This window comes from Haemaphysalis longicornis, unplaced genomic scaffold, assembly GCF_048455015.1.
Source record: "Haemaphysalis longicornis isolate Haplotype H1 unplaced genomic scaffold, Haemaphysalis longicornis Haplotype H1 scaffold_2, whole genome shotgun sequence".
NCBI lineage: Eukaryota > Metazoa > Arthropoda > Arachnida > Ixodida > Ixodidae > Haemaphysalis > Haemaphysalis longicornis.
In genome coordinates this window covers 38088923-38106277 of record NW_027526295.1, presented here as the reverse complement: position 1 = coordinate 38106277, position 17355 = coordinate 38088923, and the positions used below count along the sequence as shown (strand labels likewise).

At 46.8% G+C, this 17355-nt stretch overlaps 1 protein-coding gene across 1 annotated transcript in view; it reads right to left on the bottom strand.

The window, feature by feature from the left end:
* Positions 1–17355, bottom strand: part of LOC144167063 (uncharacterized) — a 50038-nt gene that overhangs the window by 11709 nt on the left and 20974 nt on the right. Inside the window, exon 2 of the mRNA XM_077696454.1 lies at positions 1344–1495. Within this exon, the coding sequence (XP_077552580.1) occupies positions 1344–1495 (152 nt within the window). The remainder of the gene's footprint in view (positions 1–1343; positions 1496–17355) is intronic.

The following is a 17355-nucleotide window of genomic DNA, read 5'->3' as shown; positions in this document are numbered from 1 at the left end:
TCCCTTTTTATGCTCTTCCGGTCCCATCCGGCTCCTCGCGTGATTTCTTGCAGAGAGGTTTGTTAAATGAAATCATATCTTTCGGCCTTTGTACTGTTCGCGCATTTCGTTTAAACAGTGCGCCTACTTTCTAATTTTATTTTATATTCTTGTTCGGCCCAGAACCACACAAAGTCCAAAAGACGAAGTTCTCCTGAGAACTTCGTTTTTTGTGCTTGCGTTTACCTCGCGTTAGCTGGTGTCGTTCTGCGCAATATTTATTGTGTCGCTCTATTCACTTGTAAGGTAAAACTCCGCTTAACATGTACCACTAACTGAGAAATACAGAAAACCGTAGCTATGTACTTACATGCTGCGTCAAATTTGCATAAGGTACCCTTTCGGCCTAAAGGGGCGATGCTGACAAAAGACCAGTTTGTTTTATCCGAAAGGTTTCGTGTTTTTAGGGACCCCAGCGCTTGGCCAGACGGAAAGAATGCTTTACACACTCAAAAATTATTCAATTTATTTAAAATTTGATTCTCTCACCAAATCGTGCATTCTCGTGACGTCTTAAATGATGCCATTGTGATGACGAGTCTTGTTTACCGTTTGCCAACCTAGCTGATGCCACCTTACCACGGGCCTTTGCTTTGGTTTACACCATATTTGGCCGCAAAAAACCTGGCTTGCTTGTGAAAAGGTTGAAAAAATTCTTTTCGTGAAACAAGGTGGTCGCTTGACAAATATGGTTAGGTAAGACACCTTTGCTTACGCCAATCGGCCAGAGTCGCCTAAGACAACCCGAAAGCCCCGCAGTGCTTTGCAGCTGAAAGAGCATATTGCACGCAGTACGCAAAGTATTTCTCATCGGTATTTCTATGTTTACGCGTGCTTTCGTACCTTCCACTGTGTGCCTTACCATTCCGACTGCTATAAAAAGAATGTAAGTGAAAATAGCTCATTCGGCAAGCTGAAAACCCCTGACAATTTGCGTTCGCTTTTGCCGGCCTAAGCCAATCACAGAGCTGGCACAGATGACATCATATGTTCTGTGGCGGGAAATGAGCCAGTGGCTCACAGTGCCATTCCCTTTTTTGTAATTAGGTAGCTGAGTTGAGCGACATCTACGCTAAACGTGGCGTCAGTACTATTCTAACAAGACTTTTCTTTTGTCTGCAGGGTTCTTTTAATAAAGGGGACATGTATAACCCACGGAAGCAGTTTCATTGTTTGTTTTACTTTGTTGATAAATTGTTTTAACATTTTACTTCAAGCGTAATTTAAGAGGCAGACAGACAGAAAAGTTTTAAATGACTTCCATCTTTAAAAGTGTGGTGGTTACAGTCTTTGCATTTACTCACGTCACTGTGTTATTCATGCCTGCAAACGTCCAAATGTATGACACCTGTCTGGTCTTCACGTCATAAAGGGTGCGCGAAGCTCTGAGACACAAGTAGGAGGGGCAGTCGCTTGACGTGTAGGCCGCTACAGCCTCCGGTAGCCTGCCCATCGCCTGCGAGAAGATTTGTGCCAGTGCGTTGCAGTATAAAAATATAAAGGTGCAAAACTTATGCGTAATAGACACTTCAAAGTAAATATAATAAACAACGAATATTACAATACTTTTCCTGGTATACACATTAAAATTTACGATGTTATATGGCCCACTGAACTGAGCAAACACTTTTGCAAAGCATAATAAACCTCAAAAAGATGAAGTCGCCGGCTGGTCTCAGCCCATTTTAAACTAGCGCAGAGGCTCGAAATGTACATACTTAGCCATCGAAAACGCATGAAACCCGGTTGCATATTTTAATATAGACCAACTATACCGCGGCATCATTTAAGGTGTTATGAGCAAAAGACGCTTTGATTGCATTCGCGGAATGGGATCTGATCGAAAATAATTTATTTTTCAGAGACAAAAATTTCAACTTATATGCCTGAATAAATATCCTCGTTAATCATAGAGAGGCGTTATTTTTTCTAATGGTGATGACAAGAATAATGTCATAATTTTTATAGGTTTAGGAATTATATTTCGGTCTACGCAAATTTTTTTCACTTCTTCTTCAACCTTTGTGGTTTAAGTAACGTTTTGTGATGTGTACGCATCAATTAGAGGCACTTGGTTAAGACTTTTGGGCATTACATCATGTAAAAATGCGACGAAACTTTCCTGTTGCCGAGAGCCAAACCAATAGTATGGCGAGGCAGTTGGGATTTCCTGTATGTAAATGTCAAGGCTTCGGTAGCAACCTCATTATTACGTCGAAAACAAAAAAAATGTAGTATTACGCGGGGATTCATAGTGGGCGTGACCAAGCGGTTGGTCTTAAAATGGCTGACATCACTAAGAGGTAAAAGTATACAAAACAAAAGAATACGTCATAGGGTGTCGGGTTTTAGCGAGGCCAAAAAGCAACACGCGGCTTCTTATGACCATCAGATGGAACCGTGTGCTCCAGCTCATGCGCTGAAGCTCACCATGTCCGATTGTCTGCTCTATTTTATTGAAAAGGCAATGAGAGATTGGGTTTCGGTGTTTGACATAGAAACGCGTTGTTGAGACACGTTGTAAACCTTAATACAGCATCTAGCTGGATAGTTGAGATCAATAATGCCTGCGCAGTTCAAATGAAGGCTACAAAGTGATAAAGTCATCGCAAACTACCCTGCCTATCACCTCAACACAATAAGATTCAGGCTTTGTCCGACAAACACATTTCCTTACCATACAACAGCGGTAAACAGAAGGGCGTGAAGGGCATCACGCAAACTGAAAAGGATGATGATGATGGCACATTCAGCGCACCCGAATTGAAAAAAAATGATGGTTAAAACCAGAAGCTTCCTCTCTTGAAACCTGATTCAACGTCTGATACAAACCTTTGCCATTTACAGGACACAGTCTCGCCACTGGAAGCCCACAGAAGTAATTGCAAAAGTTGGACAGCATGGAGGCGATAACAGCACACAAATTCAACGACGACGATCTCGTGCTTTTAACCAATTGTGCAAGCCACGATAGCACTTGACGGGTAACCATGGCAAAATACATTTTTTTCAATACATACCATCCCAATATCGGACTTTTCGGTAAACCTGTTCTAGAAATTGTGGGTGAGGGGCTCAGTGCAACACATCTTTTTTTTTTACAAACAGTTGTGTACCGAACTTAAAGGGACACTGAAGTGATATGTAAACATTGCGGGATTACTAGCGCAAATTGTAGTCCGGAGTCCCCACGCCATGTTTCGACCACTCTAGGCGCGTTTACGCGATTTTATTTAGTAGAAAAACTAATCCGAAAATGCTGTCCTCCTCTCTTTACGCTCGCCCATTTTCTGTGGCGTTTTCGTGTGACGTCAGGAGGGGATGAGCTGGCAATTGGCTGCGATGCTGCACGGCTCCCCGGCCTTCAGACAGAGTCAGTCGGCCCAGCGTTTCGTCTGCCGGCCGCCGGCGGGTCGTCGCAATCAAGGAGGTTAAAAAAAATTGCTTGGTCGCAATTCGTTCGCTTAGTTGAAACGAAGCCAGGACACGTTTGTGAATGGAAGAATGTGCCCTTCTAGCTCCAAGTCAAGGTCGCTTCACACAAGCGCTGCACAAAAGCACATGCGACGCTTCGCTGACTGGTACGCCAGTAGGAAAATATAAGGCCTCTTGAAGGCGGGAGAAGAGTCAGCGAAGTCAATATGGGTACTAAGGAAATAAAATCAACTGATATTTTTACCCTACAGCGTAAAACTAGGGCGCGGGAAGCACTTTTTTGCGCTGGGCGAACAAGCACAGTGGTCAGCAGCACGACTACGCATCTGCGAACGCTTTTCCGTCTACGAAATGCAATTGCTAGACGTGAGCTACTGTGGAAACTCGGGCGACGCTTACTGCACGAGCGCAGTACAACAAATAGTCACCTAAGCGGCTTGAAATGCCAAAACTAAATAAAAGTGTAAACGGGTTGTACAATATATACCCCATATTAGCCAGGCCTTCGCAACCCGCTCCGTGGCTTGGTGGTCTGGGGCGTTAGGTTTGTCACCGCAAGTGTTTTGCAAGTCACGAGTTCGAATCCCCGCGGGTACGTTTTTTTTTTTGTAAGTTAACTTTTTTGTTTTCCGCCGATGTTTTCTATATTGAGTTCACCTTTTTTTGGGCCGCAACGTTCATGGCTAGACGAACTAGTTCACAAAACGCGCGCAGGCTGGCACTGGCGCGCTAGCGAGTTCTCGTTGGCGTGCTATTGCCATAAGCACCGACTGCTTGCAGGCAGTGGGCACAGGCCAGAATGAACAGACCCTTGGCCTGGTGCGAACACGCTTTTTACGATACAGGCATGAGGGAGGCACGCTCCAAATATGGGGGAAAAGCGCATGACATTTGGGCGTCTGCGGGTACGCGGAGGGAGTTCATGCACTGCGTAGGTCTCGGCTAGTGAATGCTACGACTACAAGCCGTCCTGGGAGGCTTATCTTGTGCATTTTACAGCCGACAACATGGCAGAAGCGCGGTACGATGATTACTGAGATATTGAGAATGCCCATCCAACAACGCCATTGGTTATGTTTTACAGAACCGAAACCGAAACTCATTTGATTGCTAACCTTGGGCATCGTCCAATCACGGCGCCCCTCCTCCCAACGTCACAGCTTTAGTTGGTGCGGCCGCCGCAAACCGCGCATGGTAGTTTTTCTTCTTTCGCGCTTTGTAAAATAATTACCGATTTGTCAACCGGATAAACGATGAACAGTGTGCTAATTTGAGCCAGTCTACGCAGTGCAAGCAAAAACGGGAGCTTGACAAATTCACTTCAGTGTCCCTTTAACAGCCGGCCACTCTTCCGCGCTTGGTGAGGGCGGTTGGGTAATCTCAAAACCTAACGAAACATTTTAATGTCATCTAAATGGACCCTGAAACAAGTTTTTTTGGTACAAGAGTAGTCACATTTTTGAGTAAATCAATGTTCTTGTAATCACCCCTTTAAGAATTACTGCGAAGCAGTAGTGAAGGCAAGTTACTGAGCGACGCTCCGGGGCCCCTTCTCACCACCGCCGACACCTCCATCACAAATTTTATTCCCCTCGCCACCACTGATGCTTATTTCATAAGTAGCGCAATCGGATGACAACGGTGGTAGCGCCGTTAGCAGGTGATTTCGCAGAGTAAAACGAAGCGCATGGGCGTATATACTACAGAAAGAAGCCGCTGAGAGCATGAAGCCGCCGCCTTTGCCGCCTCTAATTCCTCATCGCCGAGTAGCTCAAATCTCGATAGTAGAAGAGTACCTTGGCTGCTTGGAACGCCAGGGTGAGCCCAGAATTTTTATTCGGCTTCAAAGGCTTTCCGAGCGGCATTTTATTCGTTGCATGTCACTCCGGACTATGCGTCCATCCCCGGTGGCCGATTTATGTGTGCGAAAGAAGGGGGCGGAAGCTGCGTGGATTCATGCCAATACCAACCTGCCTGTTGTGTTTGTAGGTGATTTCAACTCGGAAGACTCAAAGCTCAAAACGCCCTATCCACTGTCGCCCGTTATCGAGTGGTTTGGGCCTGTTATAGTGTGGAGGCAGGCAGTAATATGCGTAAAACGGGAAGGGAAACGAAGAGGGGCATGTTTTTCTGCTAGAATAAAGCTCGAGGCCTTCCAGGTTCTAACTCGCAATGAGCCGGACGCGTGTCCTTTGCGCGTAGGAGGAGGAGTTGACATTGGAGGAGGGTCTGGCCGAACTGAAGCGTGAATGGGCACAACCATGCAATGCCGCTGCGGCCGCCGTTGCCGCCTCAGGGTCCAGGTCGTCGAGTAACTGCGAATCCCTCCCGGATGAAGAGCAACTGGCCCGCTTGTAACGCCGACGTGTACTTGTTCGGCGTAAAGAGGTTTGACAGTGATATTTTCGACGCTGTCTTGTACTTCTAAGCATGCACACCTAACCGGTTGCGGGTTTATGCGTGCACGGGTTGCGAGTACATGGAGGGGAGGGGGCGTGCATGCGCAGCTATTGGTTTTTTGCGCTTTCTGGTGACATGTCTCTTGTGCGGCCGGAAATTGAAATGCGGATGTGAAGCGGCCCAATCTGACCTGTGTGGTGTCATGAGTGGCCGAGTGGATTCAGTTGTTGCGTTGCACAAATGACGTGAGATGGAAACAAACAGCTCCATGCTTGTCCCACAGAATAAAGCTCGTTTTCGTTCTATGCCTAATTCAGTTAATTGGCTAGAAAGTCTGCTCAATCGCAAGTGAAAAACAAATTGTTTTGTGTTTGCTAGGTCACTCGTATTCACAGAGCGGAAGGGCACTATTTTTGTTGAAGGGATGATCGTTAGTGGAGTTATTGCAAATCAAAATATTGTATGTTTTTCAGCACCGCGATTAACCCCCATTTCGTACATATACTCGCCCGCGCTAGGGTTACTGCGCATGATGGAATGGTTCTCGGTGACGTATGCGAGGATGTCCGGTTGCGGGCGTCTGCTACTGTGATATTCGGCGTTGTAGCATTGCTTTAAGACGGGCCCTTCTGACATTGTGCATTCCGTTTGTGCTGTTTGTTTTGACGCTATACCGTTGTTAGGCTCATTTTTCGTTTCCCCCGTGGCTCCTAGTCGTCCGCTTTCAGCAGTGTTCATCAGGCGTCCACGGAAATTCGTCACCGCTGCCACCCGGAAGCTACAACTGAGGCAGCAAGATTCGAGGCCTCTGCTGAACCTGTAATGTAACGCTACGGCTACAGAGGTTTGCAACGGAGGACAATGATACAACGGCAGATACGAAAGAAATTCGACGCGTTTTCACCAGAGGCCGCGCCTGCGCGGTGAAGTTTGTTCTATGCCCAGTCGGTGGTTCCACGTTCGGCAGACACGGTCTCCAACCGTGCACGCAATTCCCGTCATCACACCAAACGTGGTTTCCACCAGAAGACAAAAAAATCCCTCGCACTTCCCCGAGGGGGAGAGTGTGTAAGTGCGAATGCACGGTTGTTGATTGCGCGATTACGGTGGATATCGTAATCTTAATGAGTAGTCGAGAGATTACACACACGCACACAACTACAAAGAAAGATATTTCACTCGTTATCGCTGGTACCGTTGCCCGGTCCGCCATCATCGTTATCGAGATGCAGGACCAGCGACCGCTCTCGACGACGGTGCGCGCTCGACTAATACCCTCCCGCGCCACGCGGCCGCTACACGAGCGCCCTCACGCGTCGGAATGCGGAGCGCCCGCTACGCGAGCGAGAGCTCTCCCGCCCGAAGTGGAGAGGAGGCGCCCAACACCCGCAGTCACTGAGCGGAGAGAGGAGGAGGAGAGTAGCGCGCGCCCATCTCCCCCCGTTGCTAGGGAAGACGAGGAGCGCGCGCACCCGCAGCTGTTGCTATGCGGACGACGGCGGCGGACGATTCAGGCTCGCTTAAGAAGTGCATTCGCACTTAAAACCACAAATTTCTGGTAATTCATGTCCCGAGGCTACTCGTGGGCTACACGGCAAGTGGAAGCCTCCGGAAGAATTTTGACGACTGTAGGATCTTCAACGAGCGCCAAAATCTCGCTACACTGGCGTTTTTATTTTCTGCTTCCATCAGAAAAACGAACGTCGTGGCCGGGAATTCAACCAGCGGACCGGGTTCAGCACCGCAACGCCGTACCCACTGAGGCACCATGCTGCGTTTAACGGCGGGGCATACGCAGGCACCAGCAGTGGGTGACCTAGCTAAAAAAGGGGATAAAGGGTTACGCCGGCCTCTCAGGAATAACGGAAGGCATAGATTATATGCCGCAAATTGCTAAAAAAAGGCTACTATGTAAGGTGTAATCATATGTTTTCAAAATATTGGTCAATTTTTATATGGTTATGTCGACGCTGAAACTCGGTTTCGTAAACGACAGATGGCGCCACGCCGCCAAGTTGAAAATCACCCTAAAATTTGCCTCCAATCCACGCTGTGAAGATGGTTGAAAAGCAAAGCTTTAAACCACTGCCACGTCACTTCAATTCACACGCGTGGCTCTACAATAGGCGAAACCAGAGATTTGGCCAGCCGTTACCGGATATTCGCGGGGGCGGGTTCCCGAACGCAGCAGCGTCGGTCACCGCCCGGCGTGAGTGGCGGATGCTGTCGCTGTACCGCAGCCGTGAGCCGTCCGAAAGAAGTACGGAGAGGAGCATGTTTCAAAGGTTCAGACCGCAGAACCATACCATCTTGATGTGCTAGCTCGGGGCTACACCAACGCGCGACACAAGCGCAGGCACCGAAACAATTTAGCATGTGAGCTTAGTGATTCCTGTTTATATCGACTTGAAATAGTTAGTTTAGCAAGTTCGAGATTTGCGAAAAAGCTGAGGGAACTCTTGTAATCGCTATTTACCAGAGCCAGTTGCTCATTTCACCTTTTGCACCTCTAAAACACAACTGCATTGGTAACGTTTCTCTAGCGGCCAGATGTCTGTGCGTAGTCTCTACATTTTGCTTTCCAGCGCTGAAAACCAATATTTAGCGTATCTTTGCCTTACGACCACTTATTTCCGTCGGGTCCGGGTTAGCCAGGAGGGGCTGTCGAACAAATAAAGCAAGCCGTGCGAAGGAAGCGCGCAATGAACGCGAAACTGCGCCAAAACAGGACCAAACAACTGTGGCTAAACCAGGAGCCAAAGCCGACGGAACGGTTTCCGCCGTCGTGCTCGCCAGCGTGCAGGCTGCTCTGGGTAGTAGCGCGCGTTCGGCGCGCCATCTGTACTGTGCTCCGTGAGTGAAAACTGCTTTCCCCCTCTTCATTCGCATTAGTAGTTTCTTGTCCCGCATGCCACGAAGAAACCGTTGGCTAGTACAGGGCGGAAGGTTTGCTTTGAAATATATTTATTTATTTTTACATACTGCAGAACAATAGCGCTTTTGCAGGAGTAGTTATGTACATAGAGTGAAATAACACTATCCTGCACAGATCAATTCAATCAAAATTGACAACTCAATAGAACTCGCGCATGTTTCCCGAAGTTGAGACGCAGTAGGCAACAACAAGTGCAGGAAGGAATGAATTTTACAAACATCCACGCAACCCAATCAATTTAAATTACGCAAAAATGTTTCTAAAGGCAATGCCCTAATTTCACCTGGTAGTAAATTCCATTTTTCAATTGTTAAGGGGAAGAAGGTGTAATTAACTAGATTAGTGTTTGGTCGAAAAGGTGCAAGGTTAAGCTTGTGGCTATTTCTAGTACCTTTCAGTCTATCAGGAGACAAATAGTTGTTCTCCAATAAATAGCGTGGAGTGTTCGTGAGAATATGCAAAAGTTTAATACATTCGCGATCACATCGTATGGACAGGGGGTTGTAATTCCAGTCTGGCAAGGTTGGATGACGAAGAAAAGTTCCAGTTGAAACGGCGGCAAATGAAGCGAAATATTTCTTTTGAACTGATTCAAGCATGTTAATTTCAGATATTTCATAAGGATTCCAGATAGTACAGGCGTGTTTTAGGATGGGTCGGATGAACGTTTTGTATGTTAGCAAGTTTGTTTCCTGTGGAGCTTCACGCAATGTACGAATTAGGTAGCCCAATTTTTGTAGTGCCTTACTGCATGTGTATTCAATGTGTTTAGACCACGACAAGGTGGGTGTGAAGACAACACCTAGGTACTTGTATTCAGACACCCGCTGTAGGGAAGATCCGTTGAACGAATAAATAAAGAAAGAAACAGAACTGCGCGTACTGAAGGATAAGGTTACTGTTTTTGTAAAGTTTACATCCATTTGCCATTTATCGCACCACTTGTCAAACTGTAAAAGAATCGTTAAAGGGGTCCTGAAATACCTTCCGCCGATGCATGGATGTACATGTACCCAAATAAAGCAATGTATTTGCAATCTCCTCCCGCAAGAATTTTGTTAAAGTGATGAGTATTAGCTGAGAAATCGTAAATCAAAAACCGCGCATTATCGTCCTCCGAGTTTCCTCCTCCTTTCGACTTACTCTCCGCTGTTGACGGCGCGCGAGCCTTGCCTCCCATGATGCTGCGCTCCGCAGCGGTGACGTACTTCCGCTATTGCGCTGCTCGGACTGTCGTCTGCTACGGGCATGCTACGGGCAAGCTTTGTTGACACCATGAATCCTGCGCTCCGCTCAAGGCTGGAAAAGCGAACGAAAAATCTGGCCGCATGTATGCGGCGGCCTGGCCTTGCCCTTTGGCGGTGTACGTTGCTGGCGGCACATGACTTTTTATCGGCGGCGAACTCGCAGCCGCACGGGGAGGGTCGTGCGCTCGTTCCCTTGATGCACCGCGCACTGTTTATCCAAAAAGCGCCGTATCACATGTGGCCTCGCTGATGCCGGGTCTTATTTTGCGGCGGTGGTAATTCCTGCCGGCGGCATGTGAAAAAGTCATATTAAAACGATATAGAACCCGCGCACAAAACGCTTCAATCATGTGACCAGTTCAGCTTGGGGCGACGCGTGGTGGAGAGCGGCAACGTTGGCAAAACATGCTCCGGCGGGGCTCTGAGCTTTCTAGCGCTGGAGCGAGCGCCATTTCTTTGACAATCTCAAACATCGGTTGCCTTGGCAACAAGGCACAAACCGCTCCAGAAGTCAGTGACGGTTTCGTGATCCCGGTTCAGCTTGGGGCCCCACTTCGCGACATGTGGGCACTGCAGGCGTACCACTCACTCCCATTGGGAAGTGCGAGATGCGTTTGGCATTACAGGAGGCGGTGGTGTGTGTGTTGAGGACGCCTTTGTTACGCGATGAAATGCGACGTTGTGCTTCTGCGGGTGGATAGTGCTTCCCGTGGTCTGGATAATCTTTCTCGAGCGACGTACGACTCAACCTCGTATGAGGTATGTGCAGTGTGCGTGTCTAAAAGCCATCGGCTTGTGCGCCAGAGTTAAGTGACTTGCTGTTCGTCCCCGCAAACCGCACGCGAGGTGAGTACCGAATTTACGACGGGCAGGCGGTAACCCATCCTCTGTCAATCGTGGTTCAGACTTTCAACGCATGTTGTGACGTTGTGTTCGTTAGCAACGCATCTCTGGGTTGTTTTGATTTGAATAAAATGTATGCGTCAAACCCGGGCATTCGGCTCAGGGCGTTCTCTGCGATTGCACGAAAGAAGTGCCACGGGGCTTCAACGCTTTCTTTATGGAACGTACTCAGGTAAGAGAATATCCATGTCGTGTTATGGCCGTGTTGCATTCAATACAAACGGTTAAGCGTTTGTTTTACACTCGTTTCGTTTGTCGTAAAATGCCCAAGCACTCCGGCACTCCGCTGGCAGATCAGCCGGCGAGCCGACGCTGAGCAGACGACTCATCTCTTTGCCGGAAGTGCGTGAAAAAGCCGCCCAATAGCAGGATGTCTAGCTCATGACGAACATCTGGAAATCGATGATGTAGACATGTGAAGATGCCGGCGTCCAAAAACACGAAGGGAAGGGTGAGAAAAAAACGACAAACTTTGCAACAAAAGTGTGAGCTTTCCGCTGCGGGTAAAAGAGTAATACTTGGCACAGAGGACGTTGACGACCCAATCTAACGGTTGCGCTAGTTCATCTAGTGTGCTCAAAATGCCTTTCAGGGCCCCTTTAAGGGAAGTATGGTCATCATTGGTGATAATAACGTTATACATAATACACTCGTCTGCATAGAGACGGATTTTTGTAGATACATAATTTGGCAGATCATTTATGTACCATAAAAACAAAAGTGGCCCCATGACCGAAGCATAGGAAACAACAGACGACACATTCACTACAGGCGAGTTAGAGGAATTAGATAAAACATACTGGGAGCGGCCACATAAAAAGCTGGCAATCCAATCAAAAGGCAGAGTTATTAAGTATGACTCGGAGTTTATAAAGAAGCTTTGAGTGGGTAACGGTGTCGAACGCCTTGGATAAGTCTATGAAAATTGCATCTATTTGGTTCCCTTTATCAAGGGCATTGGCAATGTCATAAGAAAATTTGACAAGCTGAGTGATTGTGCGAAATACGTGACGGAAACCATGCTGCACATCACACAAAATGTTACTAATTTCAAGAAACTTCATAATATGACTGAAGATTCTACGTTCAAGAAGTTTACAGGATTGAGATGTTAATCAAATCGGACGATAATTCAATGGTGACTGCTTGTTGCGGGATTTAAACATGGGAAAAATTTGCAGGTTCGAATATCCTCCCAGAAAACAGGCACGTAAGAATGCTCCTCGGGGTTATAGACAAATGGGTAGTTAGCAATCACAATCCGCAAAAATATAAACTTTTTAGGCAATTATTGGCCACATGCAAAACGTCCAACCAAGAATGAGCAAAAAAAAAGAGAAAACAAATGATGACTCATGTAACCCGTGACCATGACCAAAAATTTACCTGCCCCAAAGAAAGTGAATAAAACACCAGCATTAGGACACATATAAGGCTGTTCTCACGCTCGAAATTTCAACTATGAGACCAACTGTCAAAGATTGGACCACCAGGGTAACAAAATGAACATGCATAGACGGCTCTCGAAGAAGGGGCGGCCATTTGCTGGATGGTGGGATGAAATAACAGTATTCGGAGCAAGGAATGGACTCGGGAAGCGCAGGACAACAGCGGAGGAGGGTCAATGGGACAGGCCTTCGTGCTGCAGTCGTCCTAAATAGGATGTTTGTGGTAATCACTGCATCACCTTACTGCATCACCTTAGAGCATTAATTCCAATAAGACCAAAGTAGTTATCTTCAGGTCTAAAAATAAAGCACTTAACCTGCAAAGTAACATAATTTATGAGGATAAAGTTATTGACATAGTACACGAACACAAGATTCTAGGCGTTACATTTTCTGCACACAACCACACGTAGTTAACCTTTGTAATAAACTGTCCTCAGTCACCGGAGTATTATCGCGATGCCGCAATTTCCTTCCTGCACAGGTCAAACTGCAAATTTACAACGCATTATTTGCATCGCATGTTAACTATTGTAGTCTTGTGTGGGCACGACAAATAAAACAAATGAAATAAAAATTTTGAGGTTGCAAAAGAGAATGATTCGAAATATCGCCAGTATTCCGTATTTGGCATCAACACAAAATGCTTTCCCAACATACAGCATTATCAAAGTAAACCACTTCTACAGGTTTCGTATTTTAAGTGCATTTGTTTCTGCATCAAACGCACTAAAAAGCGTTTTAATATCACTCTCATCCCTTACAGCAAGGGATGCCGATTCACGCACGCGCAGCACAGAACAACGGGTAGTGCCGCGGTTCCGCACTAATTATAAATATCAGGCTCTGCACTTCAACATTCCCACCATTCTAAATGAACATAGTCATACACATTGCTTTTCCCGCAAACAGTTGCGGCAATACTTCGTAAACTTGTAGTTTCCATCACTGTTACAATCATTGCTGGTGTTTTGTATTTATGTGCTATTGCTGTTGTTTCGTGTCTTCCTGTGTATAGAACTGTCTTTTTGTGTTAATTTGTATGAATAGAGAATTTTGAAACCATAATTCTTGTATAACTTTTCGAATTCAGCTTATTGTGAACTACGTACGAGGGATGTACTCTTTCAATTGCTTTCGTTATGAGTGATTATTTTTCCTTTATTGAACCATGCCAAGTGAGGGTTTCCGGGCCACTGTCAAGCTGTCTTTTAGCAGCTTTTAGCCCGGACGACCTTCCAGTTTCTTCTGGAAAAAAATAAAGATCTTAATGACTTTAAATAGGTCCTCAGGTTGTCTCTTCCTAACTCATTTCAAGAAAGTAGAGAAACGATGCACTCTCCAAGCACTAAGAAAGTAGATGTCAAAACAAAATCGGGAGGGGCCATCGTACTAACTTGAAAAGAAACAGCCACCCCCAAGCAGAAAAGAAAAGACCCCCACCCCTTTCAAAAGAAACCACTGCACACCATGATAGAGATGGCACCGATCCAGTTACCCCGCATAAAAACTCTCTACCAAGAATATGGATACAATCCTTCACAAGAGGGGCGGGATGGCAGGCTCAAGTTAATTCGGAGAAAGTTTAAATGTCATAAAACCACAGAATACACCGACTCTGGTATGTACGAACGCACGAGGACCCAATTGTCTTAGTCAACCACTACTCTGGCATTCTTTCTGACTGCATCTCCTTAGAACATACATGAACAAAAAAGTGGGAGTTGTAGCCATTCTCTTGGCAATCCGAATAGCGGAAATATCAAATAAAAGCATAACATTATTACAGACTCACAAATCCCAAATTTACAGTTTTATGAAGGCAGAAAACCAAGCACTTCGGTAAGGTATTTCAAACCATAATGCAGAAAGTTAACAACGTCTTCTGGAGAGCCGTATCCAATGGTCTGGAAGTGAACGACGCACTATCCAAGAGGCACACGAACTCGCATACCATGCTCTTTGTGATCCCGACTACCACACTTCCCTGTTAGAAAAACGTTAAAAAGGAATCCTCGTCCTATCCCTAGGAATACAGCCTTTCCTCTTGATACAACGAGGTTTCAATGCCGAACAACCACAAACTTAGTGGAGAAAAACTGGCACAGTTATCTGAAAATGCATGTCCGTTAGGTGTTTGGTGGGAACATCAGACATTAGCTTAGAACTCTGCCTAAATAGGGGAAACTTTCACACTCGTGCGGGCTACCTAGCCATGTTAAGGGTATGGCAGGGAAGAGCATCTTAAACATAACAAATTGCACTTCTTCGAGGCATGGGAGGCCGATTTGGCCAGCTCGTTACCTCAACATAAGCGCGAGCTCATTGAGAGGGCAAGGGAACGAGCTGCTGTATCTGGTACCGTCGATGCAAGTTCCACGTTTGAGATCCCTGCCAGCATTGTCCCATTTTTGCAAACCACAACTATTCCTTCCTGAATAAAGATCTCTCTCTCTCTCTCTCTCTTTGAAATAAGCAAAATTGTTCAGCCAGGCCAAGACATCCCGCAGTAAACATTTTGATACACTGTCACCCGTTTCCTTAGATTTGGGTGCACTGTCAGAAGATATGGGGAGTCGACTCAAGAGAGCCAACAAACCCCACCGAATCTACAGGGCACAGGTGACAAAGGGGGTGGCCGTCTGATGTGCGGCTTTCGCCGACTAGAGCGGCAAGAATGAGCAAGAGCCTTGAACGAAAAACAGCACAAAGACTTATATTTAAACAGGCAAGTTACAAACACAAGCACGAGATAACAGATCGATAATGACAGACAACTTAGATGGAATTCAAATGCAAGAAACAGTCCAATTCGACAAAATGATACAAACAGGAGCGTTAACAAATGAATATTACGAATCGGAGCAGTTAACTAAAAAGAAACGAACAGTTCGATGCATATGAGAGACAGAGTCCCAGCATATTCACCGACCGGGCCGGACGATGCACCGCTGTCGGAGGCGAGTCGGCTACCTGGGAAGCGTGGCTTCGCTGTAGGCCAGGCCGTCCGAGACGATCACGGTCATTCGAGGCCCGGGAGTACGTTGGAGTCCTCCAGGGCGCGGGTCGCCGATGGTGTGATGTACGAACTGACAGGTGCAGTTGTCAATCACGACGTCCAAACGTAGCTGGTTTGCTTAGGCGCGGCTCCTCCTTTTATAACCGTGCCGGCGCGGAGAAGGAGAGCACATACATAGCGCGCCCGCCGCCGTCAGCGAATAACTTCACTCTTCTCCCTTCTAGAATGATCGACGCTCTTAAGCACTGGCAAGGCCACGCGCACCTCCTCGAAAGTACTGGAAGCTTCGACGAAACCGGAGCGGCGGGGGTTTTATTTTTGTTGTTTTCTTGCCGGCGAGCCGGCGGGTGATCGTGTTACCGCCTCTTCGTTCGAGAAACTTCCATATTGTCTAGGGGCGAATGGAACCGAACTGAATGAATCGAACGACTGTAACAAGAATTAGGCGCTGTACAATAAAAATGAAAAATCTATAAGGTACTTTTAGACGTCGTACGCTCGAGTTTGTGACACAGCCCCGCAGTTTCAGAATATTATGCAATAATATTCCCAGAACTCACAAAGTCGTGCGTTCGCGTCGTTCACACTTAGTGAACAAAAGAGGCTGTGCCTACTAACACAAAATAAAGTACAGCCCAATGTTCTTCATAATAATAATGGCAGGTACAGAATTCGCGTAGAGAAGAGCGGTTTGGCGCAGATTTCTCAACAAATACACATCCTAGGGACAACTCATAAGTTTAAGAACAATAAAGTTCTAGCATTCGAATTAAGCCCGTGCCCATAATAAATGTCTGGCCAGTAGCCATCACAAGAGCGAAACTCAGGAAAATACAGCGTGCGCTCCAGTGCGAATATCTCGTAGTCTCAAATACAGTGAGTCTACGTCAGTACTCAGAAATACATACAATGTACTGGTACAATGAATCTCATAAGCGACATAACTAATATGTTGTTCACAAACAATAACATGCAACCGCAACGTTCACGAATGTCACCACAAGTAACGCCAACAATACACGGCATGTGTACTGTATAACAGTGAAAGTAAAATTTACGCAGAACGCAACTTGTACATGAATATACCCTGTACAGCCAGAGTGGGAAAATAAGTACAACTTTCGCGTACAGTACGACAGAGAAACAATGAATACAACGTTCGAGTATAGAGTACTCGACGGGAAAATACAACTCTGTCTTACACACTTCTACTCATATCCCACGTGCATACCTAAATTTGAATTCTTCATATTTATCCCGTGTCTATCGGGCGCCTGCGCAACTGCGCCTGCGGAATTCTTCTCTTCGGAGAAGATCCTTTCCAAATGTCGCGCGAAACGACAAACTCTTTCGTGACCGCCGTGATAGCGGTCTCGCGAAAATGCTTCCCTGCCTGGGCCTTCACCTGGTGAACGACCGAGTGGCTAATAACGGATTGGCGCTTCTTACCACCTGTCCGTCGGGACAAATGGCAGTAGAGATGTTTTCTCTTACTCTTGAGCCCAAACCTGCACTCTTTGTTTCGGCAGCTCAGCTGCTTGCACAATTTTGGGAGGCCGGTTTTCATTGACTTGCTTTTTACGGGCCCTTCGGCACTCCTTTCTCTTCTAAGCGGCACAGTCGCAGCGTCCGCAGATTTTGAGAGCCGGAACTGTGCTGGCTTCCCTTTTGCCGGTGCCCGCGTTACGACGAGCACGGCTTCGCCTCTCTCCGAAGCATCGAATCGGGGTTCTTCTTTCGAAACAGCGGGTGGTTTCTCTCCCACCATTGAAGTCACAGGATCGTCGGCGACGCTTATGTACGGTGCGTTCCCTCCGCGGAGTGCGGCTCCGCTTCGCACGGGGGTTTCAAACTTGAGCTTAGAGTCAGTCTCTTTGCTCCTCGAGCTGTCAGTTACGCACGCGGCGCCAGTCTGCCCAGAGAGTTCAT